This window comes from Planococcus citri, chromosome 2 (genome assembly GCF_950023065.1).
Source record: "Planococcus citri chromosome 2, ihPlaCitr1.1, whole genome shotgun sequence".
Classification (NCBI taxonomy): Eukaryota; Metazoa; Arthropoda; class Insecta; order Hemiptera; family Pseudococcidae; genus Planococcus; species Planococcus citri.
Window position 1 is genome coordinate 44,566,246 of NC_088678.1, and position 26,206 is coordinate 44,592,451.

Below are 26,206 nucleotides of genomic sequence, written 5' to 3' on the forward strand. Positions count from 1 at the left end.
AATCGGTATTTCTAATCAAAATTTAGGGAAGAACAGTCTGAAAATCCCTGTAAAAATTACAGTTCAAAATTAACCTGAAATAAGTATTAATTTTGCATTCTTCTACACAAAAATATTTGCTGCTTGAAAACCTTTTTTTTTTTTTTTTTTTTTTTGATTTCTTAGATACTACAAAAATGGTCCTTCTCTTATTCTCATATAAAAGTTTTATTCAAAAAATTTATTGAATCGTAATTCTCCTCACATTCAAGGAATGTAATAATAGTCGACAACCTGAAAGTTCAAAAAGCTAAGGTTCAATTTCATGTGATTGATTCATTTTTTTAAATTGTTGGTAATGTTGGTAAGTAAAGCTAACTATCCATGTACTATTCGACAAAGATTTCAAAGAAGAGCAATATAACTCTTGAAGAACAAATATATACGAATAATAGGTGTTGAAAAGGCAACTAGTGGCCAAAGTTCGCATTCATATCTATGTCTGCTCCATTATTCATCCCAAAATCCTCATTGTCGCCTACTCTACTTAGATGCATATCATTTATTGTTTAATTAGGTATCAAAGTTCATCAATTGAAAAAAAAAATGAATGTCAAACGTACTAAGTCATGCGCGAACTTATGATCATTTTAAAAAAGGTATGTATTTTTAAGAACATTATTAATTTTGGTTCATATTTTCTGTAACTTAGGTATCAATTTCGATATCCGACTTTAAGTAAGGAATTGATACAGAACGAACTGGAATGATTAACGAGCTCTGATGACTAGAAACGTAAATATGCTTACAGTAGTCTAAAATCCTCATAGTTTCAATCACGATGTATATTTATTAGCATCGAATGATTAATTTTTATTTTTAAATTATCGAAATAGTCCCAGATGCAAAAACTTTGTATTCATATATGGTAGCTAGGTAGGTAAAAATAATAATCGAGAATATTATTAAAATTTCTATTTTATTCTATTTATACAACATTATAGAGTAGGTAAGTATTTCAAAATATTTTCATTATAATTAAGCAGATAGGTATAATAATATCGTTTTCGAGGTAATTTGGTATTCGAAAATTCTTACTGATCAATTCCTTTTCTAATTAGTTGAATTATATGGCAATAGTGTTGATAACATTGGCGAATATTTCTATTCCAATCATCTGGAATAACTATTTGAATTGCCTGCAAATACATACATAAATTAAAAATATTACTACCGCAAGTATTTCAAAAATAAAAATAAAATGAAATCACCCAGGTGTGCCGCATTATGAATCTGGTGCCATTTCAGAAATCTATTACCAAAATTCTTCGTCATGCTTGAAAAGATCTTATTATTGCTTTATCGTGTACTTGAATTCAGTGGTGTCATCGAGACTCCTAAATTATTCCAGTTCTTCATTTTACTTACGTTATTGAAGTCGGATCAGACAGAATAATTTACCTACTCACTAAAAACGTGTGCAAAAATTGACAAAGCTGTTGAAAAATAAGCATTTATGAAATTGATCGTAGTGACTAATGTTGTAAAAATTTTGCAACTGATGAAAATTTATTTGACATTAGCTATGTCCTATGTCTCATCAACGAGATAAAATTCGAATAACAAGGTCATAAAAATCTTGTGCTGGAATACCTATTCCGATGTGTATGAAAGGTAAGTAGGTACCTCTACCTAGCTACCTACCTAAAGATGTAATGTGTACCTCGTGTCGTTATTAATGATAATTTTCTGAGAAAATTTTTCACAATATTTCGTGGTTTGACTTTTTTTTTTTGTACCTAAGGTAACCGTGACATTGTCAAATCATTTTGTGTGAGAATCTCATTGTAAAAAACAATGCTTCAGTTAAGTTTGATATCTTACTTTAAAATTTGTGCAGTTACACATGTCATTAAATATAACAATAAGCTAATTGAAAAATGACTCGCAATTCGCATCCTCTATCCGAATATGTGTATGAAAAATTGTGTTACGTAAGTAGATATTCAATAAAAATGTTTATATACCTATCAACAAAGTCCATGAAATTGGTAAGACGAGTGAGAGGGAAGATAGAAAGTTGTGTTGACAAAAATGCAGTGCTGTATCGCTCACTGATTGCCTATCTTCCGACCAAAGATCTTGTAATGAATTTGAGCAGCTAGAGATTTGATGGATAGGAATCTGCCTATTTTTCGACTGACCAACCGAAAAGTTGGACGTTTTCATCCAGTAAATTTTCATCGGAATAGACGTCTCGAAACTCGAATACGATTTTTAATCGAATTAACGATTTTGAGTAAGAGAACACGTTTTTTATAAAACAGATTAAAAAACAATTTCATGTAGATTCAATAATGATTTAAGTGTTAGAAATTTTAAATCTGAGCACTGTGAAATCCAATTTCCAGTGACTCGAATCAATTTCTACCATTTGGTAGTATTTTGATTGTAATTGAGTTTGAGAAAATCGAAATTTTGTTGGAGGTTTAGTATCTGAAATTCTGGTTGGGACCTAAAAAAAGTTTCAAGGTAGGCTGGTCTATACTTGGTTTTTCTAAAAATTAAACTTTCGTTGAAACCTTAGCTAGATAGGTACCTATGTAATTAACTATGCCTATTTCAATACCTTTGAAGTGTTTCATTTTATAAAACAATGTGATACTGGGGAAATATTTTAATGTGCCAGTGCTATTGCCATTTCTCCAGTGTGGAAAAAAGTGAGTACCTACTAGAGGTACTAGATGCACCCAAAGTGCAAAATATGCTAAGACCTTGAACAACAACTTACAACAATGTATTGAAAAAACTCTTTATTAAATATCCATGCAAAAAAAAAGTTGATGAAAAATTACGAAAAATATAAAAACAAAATAAAATTAAAACGTAGGAATCATCGGTCTTTATAAATTAAAAATAAGGCAGATAAAAATAAATAAATAATTTGTAATAATTTTGAGAAACAAGCGTATTTTTGGATTTTTTTTTCATTTACAAAAACTATATTTTATACAAAAAAATCGAAACAAGAACAAAAACATGAACATAATTGAGACGGGTTTATTTGTAACCTTTGTATAAACCGTATCCGTTTCCACGATATTTATTGTAACCATTTTGACCATAACCATCATAACCACCATAACCCTGTCTGTATCCACCTGATGGATAATCGTAACTTCCACCATAATATTCATTTCCATAATATTGATTGTATCCTGGATACGAGTTATAATTATTGTATCCTCCACCGTAGCCGGAGTATGGGTATTTACCACCGTATTTGTTGTAGTACGATCCTTGGTTATAACTGTTATAACCGTATCCGTCGCTATCGTAATCTCCGTAACCGCTACCATAACCTGGCCTTTTTCCATAATATGAACTTAAACCACTACCATAAGCTCCGTAGTTGTTTCCATAGCCGCTGCCGTAATTGCCATAGCCTCCGTATCCTGATTGGTAACCTGATCCGTAGCCTGATCCGTAGCCTCCTGATCCGTAGCCTCCTGATCCATAGCCTGATCCGTAACTTCCGTAGCCACTTCCATAATTATTATTGTAACCGTTTCCGTAGCCTGATCCGTATCCGTTGTAACCATACGAATTTCCATATCCATTGTTGTAGCCACCATATCCGCCGTCTGTAATTTTTTTTTTTTATGATAAGAAAGAATTACCTATGTATACTTATCGTTAGGGTACCTATAGTTGCAAAGTGTTCCATCAAACGTTGGTCACCCTTCAGATTGGGGTATGTATAACCAATTAACCAAGCATAAGAAATAAACATTTTTGTACTGGATGTTCCATTCAAAGTGTTGAGTAATTCGCCTGCTTATGTAGCAAAGCAACTCAAACTACACAAATGTTGATTAGATTTCTGACCATAAAATTGAAAGTCTAAATTCGAAAATCAAAGTTTCAGAGAAAAAATTAATTTTAAAATGTTGATCAGTAGATTTGGAAGAAGGATTTCATGAAAAAGTAGTAGGCAGACTTCAAAAGACTGTATGAAAAATTTTCAAACCTTGGTTTGTACCCTGCTTTCTCAACGTTGAAAAAATGTCATCGACTAATGAATTTTCTTGCGCCAGACATTATTAATTTCCAATGTTGGGCGTACCTATTGTGTAAGTACTTTTTTATTTTAAAAGACATTTTTTTTAAATTTGCAATTTCCGCATTTATGGATATTTTATTTATTTTTTAAAAAATCTAAAACAGGTGGAATCATATCTGACTGATCACTGACAATTTTGTGTGTCCATGCCCATTGCCCATCTTATAGTTCGTGCCCAGAAATTTGCCTCCCCATCCTTTTAATTTAAGGGGCAACAAATTTCAAGCTTCTGGCCTGTACATGAATTGTATTAAAATTTCTGCCCCTTGAAATAAAAAAGTAGGCAACTTGCTCAACACGGCAAATAAACCGCGGTGCTCAGAGTATACATACAATTACATACAGTACACGCATGCGCGATCGCACTTCGCAGGAAGAAACCAGTTTGTGACATTTGTCACAACGTTTGGGGTCGGCGGGTTAAACCATAATTTTTCTACCAAGCAACGTTTCAAATTTTGAAATTATCAACATTGACAATAAAAAACGTCTTTTTGATTTTTTTGTGTGATAGGTAATGAATGTCCGTTTCAGCTTGCGAGGGGTTTGCATCACTTACATAAATTACGATTTTGGATTTATTTAAAAGTTGTGTAAAAACCTAAGCTAAAAAAAATGAAATAATTTCATGTAAATTTTAGGATCCAAAGATTTTCTTGCAGTCTCTCAAGGTTCCCCTACAACTTGTTCATCGAAGTCAAAGACGACCCACTTCATGATCAGATATAGCCTTTTCAATTTTGAAGTAGGAGTAAAATTAAAAGAATTTTTTTTTCTTTGTCCGCTTTCAAGTTCTGCAACGTAGGTGATCAGGTGTTTCAAATTTTTCGTCAAATAAAATTTTGAAAATTGAGCTATTTACGACTAATTCAGAATACATCGCGTTGCATCAAAAATCCAAATTCCTTCAGTTCCATGCCTCCCAGTTTAAATTTCCTCAAAGATCTTTATTTCGGATTAAATTACTCCTGAATATAAATACCAACAGGCATACATTTTCTTCAAGTCAGTAGATACCATTTAAAAAAAAGTTTCCCATCTTTAAAGAGAAAAGGGCAAACAACATTTACGCCAAAAGAAAAAACACTTGAAATAAATTTCTGTTCTGGATTTTCTGCATATCTAGCTTGCAAATTAAAAAATGGGCAAGTCAGTAAGTAAGTACAGAAATTTTGAGAAAAAAATGTGTAATTTTAAAAATGATAATCAAAATAAACGTGCGTTGAAAACGAGTGAATTGAATAAGTTTCATGTCGACGAATTTGGAATTTAAGAAGTTCTAAGCGTTCAAAATTAGTTTTAAAAACATCCAAAAATTGTACGACTCATTTATGACCAAAAATTCCTTTCATTTATTTTTCTTTAGGTATTAGGCATGCATTAGTCCCTTCAATTTTCAAGATAAGCAACACTGCCATTCAAAGTTTCTTTTGTGGTGTACTCCTCCTAAAATAACCTACGGCTACCTTAATTCATTTTTGCACATTCTGAAGCAAAAAGGAAAAAGTTCTGAAAATTAATATCGCACAGGACTCGCAGGAGGCTTCAAAACAGCTTGAAATAGTCACATTTAAATAGGTAGGTAGGTATGAAAATACAATTTCAGAAAGTTGAAGAATTCGTACCTAAGTCATAAATAAAGCTGATGTTTTTCAAAACCAATCGTAGTTGAAAAATATGAGATTTCGAAACTTATAAATCAAAAATTTCCCAAAAATCGAAATATGAACTACAGTTAGAATAGCTAATTTAAATTTTTGAATAGGTATTTCTGAAATGCTCTTTCCGAAAATCCAAGTTTAAAGTTCTACCCATTTCGAAACTAACATTCCAAAAATTCCTTCGTCAGGAAAACGCCCCCCCCACCTCTCTTCCCCAAAAACAAACACTTTCTCTATACGATTTGCATGCCCCTCATAGATCTGAATGGTAACATTTAAATTCCAAATCGAACATATGACAGTGATGTTTGATGGAACACTCTGTGTGGCATGGGTAAATTCTGTTAGGCTATAGAAAATTAATTCAATATCCAACTAACATCTCGACGAAGCTTCTGGTACTAAATCATTTTGTTTTTCGGCTTTGGCTGTCGATCTTTTCTGGGCATCTTTCGATTCGGCGGTGTTTTTTAATTCTTCAGCATTTACTAAGAACGTCGATGCGCACAATAATGCGATCAAAGCCTGTAAACAGAACAACAAGTAGGTAGATATACCTATTTAGCATTGCAGACTCAGTGTTATTGACATTGACACACGTTATTGATTGCCTAAACAATTAGTAAGTATACGATACGCTTATTTGTATGTACAGGTATACCGGCAAGACTACTCTGAAAACCCACTGCCTTGCTTTATATATTCGCGAGAATAAGGAAAACGAAAGTTTTATTTGTATACGAGAAAACCGGTTTTTTGTCGATACTTATCGCGGTGACTTAATTCCGTTTCTGTGTTTACGAACGGAAATTGAAATTGGTAACAAACTATCCTCGCAAGTCCAAGTTAGATAATAATGGAGTGGATTGATGTAAGAAACATGAACCATCACACACCACAAAGTACATAGGTGAGTACATAAGTTGACAGGTGTGACGTAGGTAGACTACCAATCATACGTATATGTAGTAGCTAAAAATGACTAATTTCTCATAATTGAACTCGAATTCTCAGGATATTCGAAACTTGAGACAACTCAAGGACGAAATATTGACTTTGAAATTTCTTTAATGAATCGGTTTACCCTCGATGTGCCTACGTATAAAATTTACAAAATTGAAATTTAATTCAAAAAAAAAGAGTAAAATTAGCCATGTAGGTTTGTTAATTTCAATGTCTTTTCACTCATTGAGAGAATTTTTTAAAAAGAAGCAACATTTTACGACTATATGGTAAAAGCTTTTCATACCTCGATTACAATTAAATTATCTTGTTATCTTGATAGGTAACGCTAACTACATTACGTTTAGATGGAATTTTATTACCTCAAAATCTAACCAGGTAGGTATAGTAGGTGCTTATACTTTTTATTCAAGAACATATGAAAAAAAAACAATGCCACTATTTATTACAATTTGCAAAAAAAACGTGTACTTGAAACACGATAAATTTCAGACGGATTATCTAATTATTTGGTTTTAATTGGGGTAATGTTTTATATTCACATCGTCTTGGTGGTCATAATCAAGTATAAAGCCCGGAAGAACATGTTATTATAGATGACTTTAAAGTTATAACAATAAAAAAAAATGAAAAAACAAATCGTCGTATCAATGTAAATGATCTAATGATAATTATGTTCCTCAAAATGCGTCTACGTGAAATGAATGTTTATTTAAATGCACACGATGCAGCGAAAAATTTAAATAAAAGGGATGTTCCATAGATTGAGTAGATAGGTACCTCATACCTATGTCCTATCTATGTGTATTCAATGAGATGGTGTGACCTCCCTCCTTTCCTTTCTTCTTTTTTATGTATTTAAGATAAAGAAAAGTGATGTTAGCAATTTAAAAACATTATTACGTACTTAGGTATATTTATTTTCTCAGAAATAAGTAATTGACTTTTTTGTTTTGTTTTTTGTTTTTTAAATAATTTTATCAACTTACATGATGTTGAAAAAAATTGAAAAATGATTGACAACTGAATACATAAATTTAAAAAAAATATTTATACGACTAAAAACTTTTTTTTGCATTTATAGTTTTGCATATTTTTGCACACAACAAAGTTTTCAAATGCATATAAGATTTTTTCCTTCAAAATTCACTACGAATTCTCCTTTTTATTTTCAAAATTACAAAAATTGTTCAGGAAAGTAAACTTGACGTTAAATGGTATTCGATAGATACCTATTAGTCTTGAGGAGGTCTGATTTAGGCATTTATTTTAACATTTTGTCTAAAAGTTGCATATGTTATTAGTTTGCTATATTTACTTTATAATACAGGAACTTTCAGTAAACCGTATAATTTCACTATGAGTAGGTATAGGTACTTTTTTCAACGTTAATGTAAGATGTAATCAAATTTCAAAATTATTATATTAACTTCAAATCAAGAATTATAGCGGAATAAATTATACATTAACGAAGTACCTACCTAAACCCTTACTTGCAATATGAATTACATATTAATTAATTTATCTAATTACATACCTAGGGTAACAAAGAAACGCTTCAATTACCTGCATATACCTGTATGCTTTTTGCGTATTTATTCTCATAAGTGAACTAATGTGAGTATTTAATTTGACAAAGATTTATTTATGTTTAAAAGAGACGTACCTAAGTGTAGAAAATTAAAATAACAGTTAGTATAGTTGTTAATTATCGAGAATGGAAAATTCCCATGAATTAGAAAATTCAAATATTGTAAAAATTAAAAATGAGAAAGCAGTCAAATTTTGATAATTTATTTAAAAAATCATCCATTCTATTTAAACTTGATATTTTCTAGCTGTGACACTCTATCAAATTTATTAGCAATAAACATTATTTTAAAAAAGAAAAAAAAGCAACAAAAAAAACAGTAAAATTTGAAGAAAAAAATGAATAAATTGGTGCTATATTTTAAAAAGTAAGCATAGATAGGTATATTTACTCACTTGAGCCTTTAAAACACCCATGTTGACCGAAACTGAATAATTCCAACACTGCACTAAAACGCACGTGAACTTTTTTTGTAATGACTGATAATTTGAACGATGCAAGTTCTATATATGCCTGTAATGAGTAAATGACGTTTATATCCTTCCATTCTTCGTATGAAGTCGGCGACCTTAAGAAAAAGATGTACCTCCTACACTTATCACGCAAGTTAGACGTATAATAACCCAAACACATTCGCACACAAATACACCAAATAGGCTTTTACTAAAACCGACTATTTGCTCAATTTTCCATACTTCGTAATAGTACCTATGTACCTACCTACCACACGTAAACGTCATCCGAAATATGTCCAAGGTATTTGACAGTAGGTTGCCAGGGAGGTAGTCGGTATCCACTACTCCTCTTAGGTACTTACTTACCTACATGTTATTGGGAATCATCAGCGGAAATCTTCTGTAGTTTGTGCGGTAAACATCGGCGTTCGTGAAAAAGAAACAAATTATATCACGTTAAATAACCGGATTTGCTGCGGTTGTGACATAATATGAAAAAATGAAAATTATTTAGACTAAGGTTAAGAACATTCGTTTTTTTTATTTATTTAGTTTTTTTTTTTTTTTATATACGCACCGTGTAGACTGGAGAGGTATTCCATGACGTTTAATCGAGAGGAAATTTAACTCGTAAATGTACTTTACACACGTAAATGCTACGGGTCTGTGGATAAGGGAGCTAAATAGTAATTGCAGAATACCTACCGAAGAGATTTGTGGTTTTACGATTCTTTGTTAATTTTCCAGGGTTGTTTTAATTTGTTATCAAGATAAATCTTCGATCAAATATCTTTCGCGATTTAAACTTACTCATTTTTTGTCCAACTTAATCCTCCTAATAATATAACAAACAACTTGTGAGTCATTATAGGTGTGCATTTGAATGCCTATCTATTTTGACCATCTGTAAGGTCGACTGACGAAAAGTTGACGTGAATTTTATATTCACTTTTTTAATCTAATTTTTTATCGGCTGCCTGAGGCACATGGCATTTAATGTTACATTTTATTGCATATAATATTCGGGTAAATAAATATGCACTAGGTTTTGCTTGGTTTTCATTAAATTCTTCATAAAAAAATAAATAAAAGTAGGTGAAATTGATTACTCAAATTTACATTTTATATAGCTTATCGTATATTTAGGTCTAACTATACAATCAAGTGAAAGACGATTAAATTGAAATAAAAAGTCATAAGTCAACATTCTTCTATAAATATTAATCTAGTCATTAATCTAGATATTTTGGAACCATTACTTGAATGATTTTTAAAAACTATTTTTTCTTCTCTTTTTTCCATCTTCTTCGTTTACGTATTGGACTCTGATCGATGTTAGACAGGATCAGTAGGTGTGTGTATTGTAATGCTGATTTTTTGGTATTTTGGTAGGTGCCTATTTAAATTGAAGAAAAAAACGAGTCCAAACATATCACCGCTTTTATTAAAATGTGGTGAAAATTGTAGCCTTAACAGAAAAAGTCACAACCAACAGAAAATTGTTTTGTTTTTGTCAAGTAAAAAAAATATCAACAGAACATCCACAAGTACATCAAACAATAAACTAAATTTCAGGGACTAAATAAGGTACATTTTTTCCAATTTTTGACAATTTTTTAAATTTGGCTCATTTTCTAGGGGAAAAATCAGAATTTCATAAAATATGGGTAGAAAACTGAAATTTGGTAGTTCTGAGAAGAAAAAAAACATAAAATGGACAAAAATGAAATTCAGAACTTATAAACTCCTCCTGTGGCGCTTTCGACTGATCTAACACAGGTTTTCAGACTTCTTGAATCGAATTCTATTATCAAAGCCGACTAAATTTGAATTTGTGTTGAATATCATTTCAACTCATTTGCATGACAATTTTCCAAAATGAGAAAATTCAGAAATCCGCAAAAGGCTCCAGCAGAGTGGCTTAAAACCACTACATTATACACCAATTGATTCGAGAGGTGGAAAATAGGGTAGGCCGTAGACGCGAAATTTCACTCTCTTATTCTCAATCTTGACAAATTTTGATTTTTTTTTTCATGGAAAATAGGCCGAATTTGAATTTTTTTAAATTTATTAAAAATCAAATACTTACCTAATTAAATTCAGTTCTCAATTTTTAGCCTGATGGTTTTAAAATCTACAATATTTCATGAAAACAGTCAAAAATTAAATTTTTGAAAAATATACTGATAGGTGCCTAAGTACCTAGGTTGTTACGTTTTAATTTCTTAGAAATATGCTGCGGAATTTCTTATTTTTGTTGCTCAAAAAGTCAACATGCGCTTTGGATTTTTATTCAGCAAAAGGAACTGTCCTTAAATGCATTAATATGGTGATAATTTCATTAATTTTCCAACATTTTATTCCTTTGACTAGGTACATTTTCACAGAAAATTTCGGATTCTAAAGTGAAAAAATTAATACCTACCTTACCAGTGAGCGAAATCATCCAAAAAATGGAGAAAATTGGAGTAATTTGACTCATTAAATCCAGATATGATGAGAAAAAAATTTCGACCAAAATAGGCTTTTTCTGAGACAGAAAATGCCACAGGTAGGTTTGACCTCTTGAAAAAATCTGAAAATTAACATGAAGGTTTCCGGGAATGCGCTGGAAAATATTTTCCAAAAATTATAGGTATTCCAAAATCGGAGTTGGACTGGATAAAAACGATTTAATAAATTATCCAAAAATAAAGTATGTAAGTACCTATTGGTACAGTGTGAACCAAAATAATTTTCTATCAAAATTATTGGTAGGTACGTATATGATTTAAAAACGTTTTTCCTTATGAAAAGCAGTGATTTTTTTAATTTGATTTTTCTCTTATTTCATAAAAATGCAACGTTCCTTTCATGTTCATAGAGAATAGGATTGGGTAAAATGGAAAATCGTCTCAAGAATGTAATCTTATTTTGAAAAAATTCATTCTAATTTTTGGGCACTAGAATGTTATAAAAGCTAGTCAAGTGATGAAAATATAAACTCTTATACCTGCACTGAAATCTCTGATCTTAATTTTTAACGTGTTGATTTCACTTGGCATTTTTTAGGTAATTTTTTCAAAAAAAAAGTACAAAAATATTATCTAAGTACAAAATTATTAATTTTTCATTTTTTTTTTTATCTAATAAAAATTTCAGATTACTTTTTTGAAATTACACTACTTAAGTACCTATCGAAAGTTGCAGCAGAAAAATTTAGTGTCAATGGGCAGTGCTCGTGATATACATACACTATACAGGTAGGTACCTTACCTACATATTATATTGCTCTTCTTATGGCACTGACAATAATTCCGATACTAAATTTCTAGTTTCCTCGTTGTAGGTATACATACATTCGTATACGTGTCATTAACATTTCTAAATAAATAAGTATGCAAATACGGAGGTAGGTCTCTATTATAGGTATAGGCATACACACACGCATATCTATCACCTAGTAAAGGACACATTACAACGTATTTTTAAATAATAATTCCAACATTCATTTTAATGTAGTATTTTATTTATTATTTACCTCAAACACTAAAGTATGAACTTACATAGTATTACATAACAACTGCACAAAGTCGAAAATGTGGGGAACAACAAATACCTCACATAGAAGTAATTAAAAACTTGTTTTTTTACGAGATGGGCAGGTAAAGTTTTTTACAAACGTACGTTAAAATAAATCATTAAATTTTTTTTCTTTTTTGGTATTAAAAATTAAGTACTCTCCAAAGAAAAAAGTATATGCACACGTACGCGTGAATAGACAAAAGTAAAACAAACCATTAGAAGGTCGAAATGAAAAAAAGAAAAAAAAATACTCATTAGATCATTTTGAACAACGTGAATAGGTTTTTTGGTTAATTATTGATTTTTACTCATATCCCAGGTAGAAGTTTTATGACGTTTTTTTTCCTTTTTCTTCAAACTTTAATATTTCGAAGAAATATTCAATGAAAAATTCGTACACATGTGGGGTGGGATAGATACCTAACTATTTCCGCTTACCTATACATAGGTACATAAAAGAAGAAAAATGAGGATTTTTGCCAGTTACGAAACTAATTAAACCCTGAATTCCCTGAACGTGAATCATCATTTTAAACATGCATTAACAAAATGATAACAAGCATTTTTATCAATACCGAGTTGATTATCACACTTATATACTAAACAATGCCATATAAAATACATGTGAAAATTGAATGGGTTTTTACTGCATAACGTATGAGACCTTCTATTAAGTCATTAGCGACATGAAAATTGAAAATGAACCGAAAATTTGTTCAGGGTATCTATATGTACCTAGATACGTTTTAATTTTCAGTTTTCAACTTGATAATTTAATGAAAAAAATGCACAGAGTACCTACTCATCGATAGGCGAATACTCTATGTACATAATGTACAGAGTGGACAGAATTATCGTGAACCCCTAAAAAAGTTGTCTGCTAAATACTTCGGTTATATGTAGTCGCAGTGAATGATAATAAAATAGCATAATAATATGATTGGTTGTTGGACTGAGATGATAATAACTTTCCACCCACTATGTACCTATCTATTTCACGTTGCCAACCTATATTTTTAATGAAAAACTTTCTCTGGGGTTCACGATATTTCTGTCCACCCTGTATGTACCCAAATAGGTGACTAGGTGTAAATGAGGGATGCGTGTTAGTGTGGGAATGTTCGCACATGCACGCTATGAGTTTTCATTCGGAAGGTGGGTGATAGATATCATAATTATACAACATAGTCTGAGTACATACATTTTTCGATCAGTCAACATGTGAGTGAAAGTGATGAGTATTTTGAAGTTTTTCGGTTTTCAAAGCGACAGATACTGTAATAAGTGTAAGTTTATACAAGCAAACATACGAGAGATAGGTACCTAGACCTACCTAATCAATTTCAGTTTCAGAAAGTAAAGATGGTTAGGTAGAAGGTACCTATGTATGTATTTCTGACTTGTTTGCCGATATTTTTATTCTGCATGTGATCAAAAATTGCAATTTCTGGTTTTTCAAAGAATTGAAATTGAATTTCAGATACACTTGGGTAATTCTCAAAAAAAGGTCAATTTTGATATGCATAATTTTGAAAAACAAAAATCATTTTTTTGAAAAATTTCAAGTGGGAATTATTTGTATAGGTGTCCCAGATCCCTTCTCTAGCGTTGGCCTCAATTCAATCCCCCCCCACTGTGGGCCCTGACCCCCCTTAAAACGGCGGTAATCAGGATTCGACCCTCACAGATGTGTATATGTCGATTAATATATTTTCGAGGTCGTAGAATGCGAATCTGGAGTTATTTTTTTTGTAGAGGTGGGGGGTGAGGCGTGGGGAGGGTGAAAATGTAAAATTTTGCTTATCTTATTGTGTAATACGGATCGATATGTTTTCGAGACCGCAGAGTTCGAATCTGGACTTATTTTTTTGGTAGGGGTGGAGGTGAGGCGTGGGGAGGGAGAAAATTTCAAATTTTTCTTGTATTATCGTGTAATATCTCGACTAGCGCGATAAAAGTACAGCTGTCTGAAATTTGGCCAAGTCGAAGGACAATAGAGCGCTGTACAAGCCGAAGGACAATCTCAACGTTTTTTCGTTTCTAGCCTTACTTACTGGGCAATATTTGATTTTTAACACGTAATAAATGTGTACTTTTATCCTGTAGAATAACTTCCCTTTCTCAATTATTGTTTTTGGCGGGTTCATCAAGGTAAATAAAAACGCTAGCCGAAGGACACTTTTTTTCCACACATCAAAACTTTACAGATTAATACGATCAGAACAAGCTGTTACGTAAGTTTTGAAAAAAACGGTGCGGGGTAACATTTCTATGAGAACAGTGAACCAGTGCAGCCACTCACCAGAAAAAAATGTTGGATTGGGAAGTCAGCAAAAATAATTAAAAATTGCTCTAAAATTGGCGCAATAACTGTGAAACAGTTTTCAAATGTGAAATGTGAGCTTCCTATGAACTTATTGAGATTGCAATTTGCACTCAATAATATACCTTAGTGTTCTATGATGATGAGAATGTGTCAATTTTTCCCCCCAAAAAAAGGATTTCATAACACTTTATAACATTTATTTTCAAAAACATGGTGTGAGACAGCCAAGTCGAAGGACATTTGGGGTATAAAATCGAATGTACACCAATGAAAGGGGGGCTGAACAGCCCAATATCAAGTGTAAAATGCGAGGGAGGTGATGCTTGTATGGACCAAAAAAAATTTTTAAAAACCATGCTAAAACCATTGAGAAATTTGCTGTTGGACACAAAATTTACCACTTTTTGAGAATTACCCACCTATACCTACTCGAAATTATCTATGTACTTGACAAAACTTCATTGTCAAGTACTGCGAGAAATTTTAAAATAGGTACCTAAATACTTTGCTATCTTGAAATTTGAAAAGGGTGGTCGTCGTAAAATTAAGCAAAACGTAGTAAATAAGATAATTTCAACGCAAAGATTAATTATTTTTTATGTCATTGATGTTCCAAAAAATGCGCTCAAATACCTACAATTTGACATATTATCAGCCTGAAAATTTCGTTTTATCTAGGTACATACTGAATTTTTAAGTCAACAGCACCGTATTCTGTTACCTACGTCAAATAGAAAATAATGGGACAAAAATTCGCAGGAAATTTTATGATGGACAAAATTTTACGTAAGTAAGTGTAAAACACATTTTATCGTGAAATGTAATAACCAAGTATGTACCTACCTACCTACCTACTATTACATTCGTGGTTTTAGAAATTTTAGTGGATATTTTTTAGATGGCCCATAAAACTCATCATTTAAAAAGCTGCAAACTTGCAAATGTGAAACATGAAAGTGACCTCATTTGTTCGATATGATATGAAATTGTACACCACCTTTCCCCCTCATCATCACCTTAACTTATCAATTCAACTAAAATTCAAAAGTGGCACTGCAAATTGCAATTCAATGAAGACTTAAGGTATGTTGAAGCCCAATCAAAAAACTCAGATCATATTCATATTTAGCACCTCCGAAAATATGCCATTCGATGTATCACATTCCCTCTTCGCGTTTTGAAACTTTAACTCAAAGAGCGTCGTCGAATTTTAGGAGTGAATCAGCCCCAGCTTAAATTTTGAAATTACCTGGAGGCAGTCAATCCTCATGGAGTATAAAAAAAGTTCCGAGGTGAAATGTTTGGCCTATCAACTTACTTTCACTTTCTCCGGTATAGCTCAAAACTAATTTTTCGTTCAAAAATTTATCTTTTTGTAATTTCTAACTAAAGTAAGTAGGTACATATATGAAATTTGGAAAGATGTTGGAGCCTTTCAAAGGTCGTCGGTGGTATTTTTTTTCTATTTTTCTGAACACTTCTTCGCATTAAATGCGTCTATCAAAATTTTGAAATGCAATATCATCACTTTCCTTGAAAGGTAACAAAATTAAATTATAAATTTGATACTTCCACAAGTTTTTTCGAAAAAAATCAGAATTTTGAAACGTTCATTTCAATACGAAAAAATTCTCAACAATTTTTTAAAAATGTTACAAATGATCCTCGAGAGGCCAAATACCCCTCCCAGTGTCAAAAAATGTTGAAAATTACAAAAAATTACGTTTTTGAGCTCTGTGAGAGGTAAGGATAATTCGGAGGACCAAAAATTTCACTAGGGATTTTTTAGACCATAGGTAAGGACTAACAATAAGGACCAAATTCCATTAGGTGATTTTGAAATCATCGAGTTGATTTATTCCCTGAGCCCTGCGATGCTCTTTGCAGGGAGCTAGGTCTTGCTTCTTGAAAGTCGCCATCTCAAAAACAGGGTATTTCAAATTACCTAGAATACCTACTTACCTACCTAGCTAAAAAAAATTAAAGTGTCTTAGTACATCCAGAGAAATGATCTTGATTTAAAGAGAAATTTTTTCCAGATAAAATATCCTCGCAACAGCTTAATTAAACCACGTAGGCACTACTTGAAAGAATTACTTCCACTTTAGCTGGGATGCTATCTACATTTTGAAATCAAAAATCGCTTAATATGTACGTACATCCAACAACGCACTGGAACACTGATCTGTCGTTCATAATTTCGAGCAAAGCTGCACTTCTACGTCTACCTTTTAAATCAGTGTACCTTACCTACCCATGTGATTGTGACCCTTCAAACAAAAATATGTATCAATCAGTATTTATGTCAGGTCCTTTCCTTTTGTAGGTATTATTAATTATTGGTATGGTTAGTTAAAACGACGAATTAGGAAATTAACGGAAATTTCATGAAAAATACATTAAGCAAGTAAAATCTCAATAAAACGACTAATTATAGGTACCTGTGTAGTGTTCAGTGTTCCGTCGTTCGTAATTATGTATATGTACTATGGCTTGCTATATGAGCAGTGATATTCCATTACTATATTACATACGCCAAGAATTTTATTTACTTTATTGGAACTTGTATTTTTGTTGAAATTTTCATCCAATTAATTTAGAATTTAGATGCTTCGTTGATTTAGTTAGTTATGTAAGAAGGATCTTCATGCTGTTCAATCAATCAAAAATCAAAGCAGATAGAGTTGCGCCACGGAAGGAGAAGATATTGAGTGTAAAACAACAGAAGATACATATTACGTATTTTATAGATATACCCATATTTAGATAATCTTTCCAATATTTTTTTTTGATTTCTACAAAAAACTTGACGTTTTTTTCGTAATCATTGAAATGGAAGTTATTATAAAATTTTCAATACTTCGCGCAATTGATGAATTTTATGGTTGGCCAATTTTACTGATAAGATGAGTAAAGTGACCAATCAGGGACTCTGATTTCATGTCGTACACATATTGCCGCCGCAGTCTATATTTACGCGGATAGGTACTCGTAGATTTACCCTAATAAAACTACGTGATAAATTTTTTTCCAAATTGGTAGCTCGTTTCGCCTACAGCAATAAGTAGCCTACTCACATAATCTAATTACAGTCGAAATTACGTTCGCATTATTCAGTCTAACGATTTACTATTTAAAGATCGTTATTTTGGCAATTTAATGACATTATGGTCAATGTCGCGTATTTAGGTAGAAAATTTGTCTTATATAAAATTCAACTACTCATTCGCAATTACACGAAAAACGTTGCAACGAAAGGTACATACCTACCTACCTACTAAGTCTACATAGTTATAATAGTTGCAAAGTCGCCAACTAGTCAGTGATTTATGATGATTATATTTCAACTCTATCGTAATAATAAAGTTCTAAAATTCCCATTAATCGACCTCACATTACCCCGAGTACAATTCGTCATTAGAAGCTTTTTATCAAAGGGAACATTTTTTTCGTTGGTGTTGGGTGAAAACAAAACAGAACAAAAGTATAGGTATTCAAATTGTATGTAGCTGCATAAGCAGAGGTTCCAGAGTCGTTCCAAACATCAGCAAATACCTTGATTGATGTCATTGCCATGAGAACATAGGTACCATTATCGACAATGGATAATGAAAAAGTAAAAAATTATACCTTCCAAAAAACTACGCTAACTTTAAACCAATACGGTTCAATTGTGTAATGTAAATTTGATAGTCGATGCCGACGTTGGTCGTCTCTGCGTAGATCCTTGAACGACGTCGCGTCCTTGCTCTATAACATATTTTATAATGAGATAACGGATACCTACAGATGAATATTACCAACAACTGGTAAATACACATCAAATTACATCACCCGCGCATAAACCTTATAATAAGCGTAAATCGAATATATTGCATTTTTGCTGAAAATAAATAAATTTCATACATCGGTTAGGCGATTATCGGTTATAAGTGCACGAAATGGATTTTCAAACCTGTGGTTAATTTCATAAAACTAATGATTATCAAATAAAAATAAACTTCTTCTTGTCATGATCCCCGGCAGATGAGTTTTTCTCGACGTTTCGCTTCCGTATCGATGAAATCATTGCGTTGAACCCACTTGAAAATTTTCAAGGTAAAATAGGTAAATTCTTATTTCTCCCTGCCGCCTCAAAACCCCCGAGAATAAGAAAAAAAAATAATGCACATATCCGGCACGTAAAAATCGTTCCGGTTTATTCAGATTTGATTTGCATTTAGAATAGTTGTCGTTATGGACGGTTTGTTTAAATTAAACGAAGAAAAATAAATTCTAGGTAGGTACGTGAACGCCAAGGGGAAGAATTTGCTGTAATAGGTGAGACGTTGGTGTAGCTGAACAGGTTTTTTCATTGTCCAATGTACATAGGTACTTACTCGTATGTACGCAGAGCAAAGTGGTCACAGCAATGAATGAAAGATTAATGGTCCTAATAGATTATTTGTTTGCATTGTTTATATATATTTCATAGTCAGAGTTAACCACAAGTGTTCATTGAACTAATGAATCATTTATAGGTATAGGTACCTTATCTATCCTATGCTTTGGCTGTGATGCAGATGATTTTAGTGTATCCATATTCAATTCAAGAACGCGTGTAATTGATCGTTTACAGATTCCCTTTTTCAGAAATTGGGATAATACCGTTACTAATTGCTATCTACTTTGCTAGTCTATTTCAAAAATTTCGACGAAAAAGTTGAAACTGCAGTCTTGAAGATTTTGCGCCTACTCTTATTGAAAATTCGAGTATGCAGAAATTTTTACCCACAATAAGGAAACCTCTCAGTCACTCAACCAGTCAGCCATAGCCTCTGGGAATTGATTTTTTTTTCAACCGGAGCATGGACAACCCTTTCAAATTAATTTAGGTAAGGTATAAAAGCAAAAAACTGAGCATTCTACAAAGGATTTAAATTTTCCGAATTGGTGCAAAAGGAGGAGTTGCGATGAGGCCACTTTTTATCCCCAGCTAATTATCGCGACTCAACCACTCTATATGTGTAATAAATGTCCCAAATACGAATACGTGGTTAGTTGACCCAAAATGACCATTTTTTGGGCTCCAGGGGTTCCCAAAGCTGTGAATAAAAAAAATATTTTAGGAACCACTGAGTATTATTTTCAAAAACTTTTTTAGCGTAAAATATCTGTTTGAACCCGATAAACGTTATGCGAGGAGATTTTTCGATTTTCGACTCTCGGGAGCAGAAATTGGGGGGGGGGTAATTTTAGGGAAATTTCGGAACCACCATTTTGATCCTACCCCTTTGAGCCCCGCTAAAAAGCTGTTTACAGTTTATTAGTATTCGAAAGACCTGCATCCTACCAAATTTTGAGCTCAATAGAATTTTGCGCTAGTACTCAGAAATCCAATATTCCCATTTTTCGTAATTTCGATGTTTTGGGAACCCCTGGAAAACTAGAAACCTACGATTTACGCCAAACGTAACGTTTTGAGGTACATATATATTCAATAATCTAGATGAAAAAGTTGAATTTAGATCTCTGTATAGGTATTCGTAATTTTGAACCCTTTTATTAGAGCCCCCCGCCTACTTTAGGCACCCCTAAAAAAAGTGTTTATGCATATTTTTTTAAATAAATTGATGAATTTACATTTGAAACACACTAGCGAGTGCTCGATAATTTTTCATGTCATTTTTCTTGTAACTTTCATAATATTGAGCTTTTTTTGGGCCAAATTCTGAGATTTAACTCTTCAAAAAGACGTTAAAATCACCTTTTCACGATTTCAACGAAGAAAAAATCAAAGAATTTTACCCAGAATTATCGTACTTTTCCTGTGAGTTTGTGACGTTATTTTTCTTGAATGCGGGTCTAAAGTGCGTATTTCTACACCCGAACGATTAACGTATGAGGATGGAAAAGGAGCACATCCGACTCGAGTAGGAAAAAAATAAAGCAATAAAAATTTTTGATTTTTGATGGCCTTAGGCAGATAAGTATGGTCGAGCGGCCCCCGGGACTTTCGGAGGTGAACCCATGGGATGAGGTTCTGGTAGCTATGGGTGACGTAAATTTGAAAAACTAAGGCTATAATTCGTGTTCAGCGATATCGAAAACATACAAGCTATTTTATGTATCACCCGAATGAAACCATTTTTTTTAGGTTACTCCCTTTGGGAAGGTGCTGGGAGCCGTGGATGGGGCTTAATCAAAAATCTGACGCCATATTCGGTTTCAGCGTCGCCAAAACCATACTATTTCATGTGTCGCACAAACAAACCCCTTTTTTGAATTTTTACCTCATTTGAGGAGGTGTTGGGGGCCGTGGGTGGGGTCCAATCAGAAATCTGACGTCATATTCGTGTTCAGCGTTACCAAAAACATATAATTCAATGCGTCACATGCCCCAGGTTTCTTTTTGAAGATTTCGCCCAAATTTGGGGGAGGGGGTGCTTCGCTGCCCCAAAATCGGAATTTGTGAATAACAATTCTCAAAAACATTATTTTCATTTAAAAATTACAACATTATAAACAATACTCCATAAATTACTTCAATAGCAGTGGCGTAGGTATGTACCATATTAACCTTATTAGGTGAGTGGGTGTTGGTTTTGGTCGAATTTGACTATGGTGCACCCGAGGTACAATTTTGGGTAAGTTATATGTTGTTCTAGGATCAATACTACATCTGAAAAATATTTTTCAAAAAGTGTGCCGATATGCCTTGGGGGGGGGGTGTAAGGAGGACCTCAAAAAATTGAATTGAAATTTTGGAGGGGAAAAGTGGGGGGAGGAGGCTGTTGTTTTTTTGGGGAAAGCCCTTATGCATACGTACACTTTGGTTTAAGTTTGAAAAAAATCGGTCGAGTCAATCCTGAGAAAAAAATTGAAAACGATTTTCGAGGAATTTCTCAAGAACCACTCAGAGTTGAGGTCCAAAACTTGGGGAAAATACTTATCTTGGGGGTACCTATACATCACATAAGTTTCTTCTCCGAAGGTCCCGGCGGCCGCTCGACCATACTTATCTGCCTAGGGCCTTTCCGATTAATTTTTGAAAATATTGACCACCCTGTTGGTAAAGAACAGCTGTAAATTAATCCTCCAAAAATCCTTTAATCAATTAATTGATTCGTACATATCATAAACTCTAATCAACTAGGTATCTATTACACATTCTCAGACATGGGTAGTTACAGCTGTGTCTCTCCCCCAACTACACAACGCCAATTTATTCGGGTTATTTTGTTTAAAGTGTGCATATAGGTACATCTTGTTTCATGATAGGTACCATATCAGACTCTCTATTGCATAATTTCGTTATTTAGACAATAACATTCTCGCACATAGAAAAACACCGCACTCATTCTTTATTTGGCAGCCTTCAATGCCTCTGCATGATGAACAGCAGAACCCATAAAATGAAATAAAAATGAAAATATAACACCAAGTAAGTAGGTATGTAATCAAGCAGACGATCAAAATTAGAACACTGCAACTCCATCTCCTTCGCCATCGCCATAAGCAATCGCCAATCATAAGGCGCGAGTTGCAATGATAAGAAGAACACAGTGTAAAAGGGTTTACCAATACCAATATGTACACTAAACCTAAGTACAGATATTACAATACTCGATTAATTTTAAATTTTTGATGAAAATCTCGCTGCGTCCTTTCACCAAACACCAAGGGTGACCTACAATGTACGCCTACAATAGTACGATGCTTACATTATTAAAATTATAATTTTTTGTTGGACGTATCAAACCGCAATTATTATTAATACCGTATTAAATAAATTATTGCGGACTTTAACCAATGTTGTGGGTTATTTGCACACTTGTACCCCCGAGATAAATGTATAAATTTTATACATAAACTGTTAATTTGATGTTTTGGAAAATCTAACTCGTAAATCATGATCGATGTTTCGTTTTTTTTCTCTCTTTTGATTTACGAAGATTTACCTTGATTAGAATTTCAGTATCACGAAATTGTTTACGTATACCTACTTACACTTACAAACATTCGGAACAATGAAGGTGATCGATTGTTCACCTCGAAATTAGACTCATTGCGTAATTACAATTAAAAGATACAAATCGTAGGTTATGTTAGTCATTTTCGTATAGTAGATCGATGAACTCGGTGATCTGTATTCATTTCAATAGCTCGCGAAATGATTCCCTGATGTCTAATGTTGAACAATATAAGCAATGGTGATATGTATTTTAATGTAGGTTTTAATTGGGTACATTCAAGTACAACACTGAAACATTTCCAGCGTAGTTTTTGAAGTTAAATTTCTATTCAGACTTAAGTACCTCTACCTACCTACCTACCTACATATTGCGATCACCTTACAAATTGTTGGCAAAAATATAATGGCAACTAAAATCGTTTAGCATTTGCTGAATAAAAATTATGTGATGACTCTCAATGAAGATATTGTGGTTTGAATCGTAAACATTTTCATTTCTGTCGTTGAATCCTACATATTTGCCCATGCGACAAGTGATTCATTAAATAGGGGTCTACAAAAAATTTATTTCAAATAACTGAAAAATTATTTCAAGAGGTGGGTTTACCTATCTACCAAAACGCAACACTTCATTATTCTAAAATATCGAGATCGTGGAACCCTCAAAAAATGATAATGTATGATGTAAACTCATTCGTTATAATTCATTTAAAACTGAACAAAAATTATTGTGATTTTATTGCGTAACGAAAACTCTTGGTAAGCTAACCCTTCTAGATGCTTAAGGCTTCCATGCCTTCTTAACGATAACGCTGTTTCTTGTTTTAGAAATCGATTGCATTAAAAAAAGAATATTTTCAGCGGAATTTCATAGGTATATTGAAATGGTTTTGTAAAAAAAATAGTATTTTATTAATTAGTCTTCGGTCTATGCTACATGTTTTTGTAACACATCTACGTACATAATATTTACAATTTAACGTGTCCAGTTACTTTCTCATCTGCATAATTACATTACAAGTCGTTTAATTTCAGATACATAAGTATGTTCGTCAAAAAGTGTAAACTGGACGAATGAAGGGCTCGTGAAATTCCGTAATCAATTTCTTTTTTCGAAATGATTCTTTGAAAAGATTGAGCTAAAATATAAAGAGTCAAAAATTTTTAATTTATGATTTATCCTACAGCACGATTCTTTCAACCACTATTTCAAACTATGCTTATTCTCTGGATTCTGGAGAATATCGATAAATAACAATTTTTATGAATTCATTCGTTTTATTCTTGATAAAAAAAATTATTACAAATTACTATTCATGATTCAAATGAACATTTGCTGTACACAATAAATTAATAAATACGAAAAGACGTCTTTTCTTGATTTCACAATAACATGAAAAACGAGTAAGTACTAACAAAATACTCAAAAAATTCAACAGTTATTAGTACTAATCAATAGTACCTACTACTTACTCATTACTGCTTAACCTACGACCTGCTCCTATTCCTACTTCGTTGATAAGAAAGTGGAATTGAACGTTTATATTTCGATTCTGGTGTTTTGCTTTTTCGTTTCGATCTCGATGGTTTTTTGTCATAATCTTTTTTTCGTTTACCTTCATCATTCGAAGAATCAGACCCAGAATGACGATTGGGGGTATCATTTGACTTATTTTTTTTATAAGATTGAACGGATTTTGACTCACGCTTTTTATAATCAAGATCAGAATCATCGCTATTTGCTTTTCTCTTTCTCGGTTGAAATTGCTTAGGCCTTTCATCAACAATCTGACGTTGTTTGGTATCACTCGATTTATTAGACGGAGATCTAGTTCGATTCGAGTTTCCTTTGGCAGAATTGGAATATTTTGATTTCGTATCGCTGGTATATCGTTTTTTAGAATCATCTGAGTTGTTTGAGTCAGTACTACTAGGAGATCTACTCCTATGCTTTTTCTTTTTTGAAGAATCCATGTTTTTATGGGTATCGCGTTTTCCGGAGTCAATATTACTACGAGATCTGCTCCTGTGCTTTTTCTTTTTCGAAGAATCTCTATTTTCATGGGTATCACGTTTGTCTAGGTCTATGTTACTACGAGATCTGCTCCTGCGCTTTTCCTTTTTTGAAGACTCTCTGTTTTCGTAGGTATCCCGTTTTCTGTCAGTATCTTTGCTTTCGTAATCATTTCGTTTTCTATCTGCATATTTATTTTCATAAACGTCACGTTTTCTATCTACATTCCTGTTTTCATAAACGTCACATTTTCTGTCTACATTTCTGTTTTCATAAACGTCACGTTTTCTATCTGGATTCAACTGACGCGGATGACTTTGTTTTCTTCTTCTCGTATCTGATTGTTTATTGTTATCTTTACGTTTTCTGCGATCAACTGATGTATCGGAATTTGAGTCGTTACTGGACGAATTTCTCCTAACATCTCTTTTAGAATTAGGTTTCGTTACTTTGGAACTGCTTCGTTTTTTACCATCATCGGAATCATCAGAATGAGAATTACTGGAGACGGAACTGTTTCGTTTCTTTTTCTTTTTTGAGCGAGAAGATTTAGCATCACTATCACTGCTACTGTCGCGCTTTTTCTTTTTGTTTTTCTTTTTATCCTTCACCATTTTGTAGAATTTCTCTACGTCGATATCACACTTCAATTTTTGCAAACTTTCGACAATCAATTGTTCTAACGTTTTCGGTTGTTCTGTCTGATTTTCATTAATAATATTAATAGGAACCTGTAACAAAAATTTAAAAAAAAATTCATGAGAAGAAATATAAAGCGATTAATTAAGCGAACATGCTGTTACTCACACCATCGGGAAATTTTAATTGGGTCTTTTGAAATAGTAATTTCTTTTTTTCTATTTCCTTTTGTTTTAACGCGGTTAACGGATCCTCCAATGTTTTTCGGCTACTATCTGTTTGACTGTAAGATGCGGAGCTATCACTTCGTATCGAACGCATATCTAAAAGAAGAACGCACATGATCAAGTTCAACAATCATAATGTTTCTTCGAAAGTGTACAGATACTGAATACTTACAATTTTCGGGAGAAGGCTGTTTCAAGTAATTTTTATCAATGGCTCGTCCAAGTAAATATTCATCTGGGTCAACTTTGTCAGGGTTTTTATTGTACATCCAATCCATTTTGAGAGCAATAACTTCGCCAAAATTAGGGATAGAACTGATTCGGAACAAGGTACTCACTAGTCACTACTAGGCACTAATATAGCTTACCACTTTATTCACAGTTTTGAACAGACGGTTACTAATCTATTAACCTAACGTAAGCAACTAATGATTCACACGTATCCTAATGGACCACTCTCCATTTTATTCTCAATTTCTAACAAAAAAAAGGCATAACAAACATTCTGAATTTCTGAATTTTTTTGAAATTTTCAAGAAATTTTGTTGGAAGAGATAGATTGTGATGTGATATCACGTTGTTGACAGATTCATAGATATGAACTTCAGCTGGATCGAAAATTTACGTACACGTAGATTTTTGGGAAGCAAAGGCTCTGATTGGTTGATTGTTGGGAGGTGAGGACTCTGATTGGTCGAATTTTTTTT

General features: G+C 32.7%; 2 protein-coding genes across 2 annotated transcripts; both read right to left on the minus strand.

Moving 5' to 3' along the window:
• Positions 1–2,777: 2,777 nt before the first annotated feature.
• On the minus strand, positions 2,778–8,849 carry LOC135835957 (keratin-associated protein 6-2-like). Its single transcript, XM_065350488.1, has 3 exons — positions 8,713–8,849; positions 6,144–6,288; positions 2,778–3,623 (listed from the first exon to the last, which is right to left on the minus strand). Exons 1-3 carry the CDS (start codon positions 8,731–8,733, stop codon positions 3,040–3,042), a joined length of 750 nt encoding a protein of 249 aa, XP_065206560.1. The 5' UTR covers positions 8,734–8,849; the 3' UTR covers positions 2,778–3,039.
• Positions 8,850–23,877: 15,028 nt separating this feature from the next.
• On the minus strand, positions 23,878–26,085 carry LOC135835968 (pre-mRNA-splicing factor CWC22 homolog). Its single transcript, XM_065350498.1, has 3 exons — positions 25,672–26,085; positions 25,441–25,595; positions 23,878–25,364 (listed from the first exon to the last, which is right to left on the minus strand). Exons 1-3 carry the CDS (start codon positions 25,775–25,777, stop codon positions 24,108–24,110), a joined length of 1,518 nt encoding a protein of 505 aa, XP_065206570.1. The 5' UTR covers positions 25,778–26,085; the 3' UTR covers positions 23,878–24,107.
• Between the last annotated feature and the right edge of the window lie 121 nt (positions 26,086–26,206).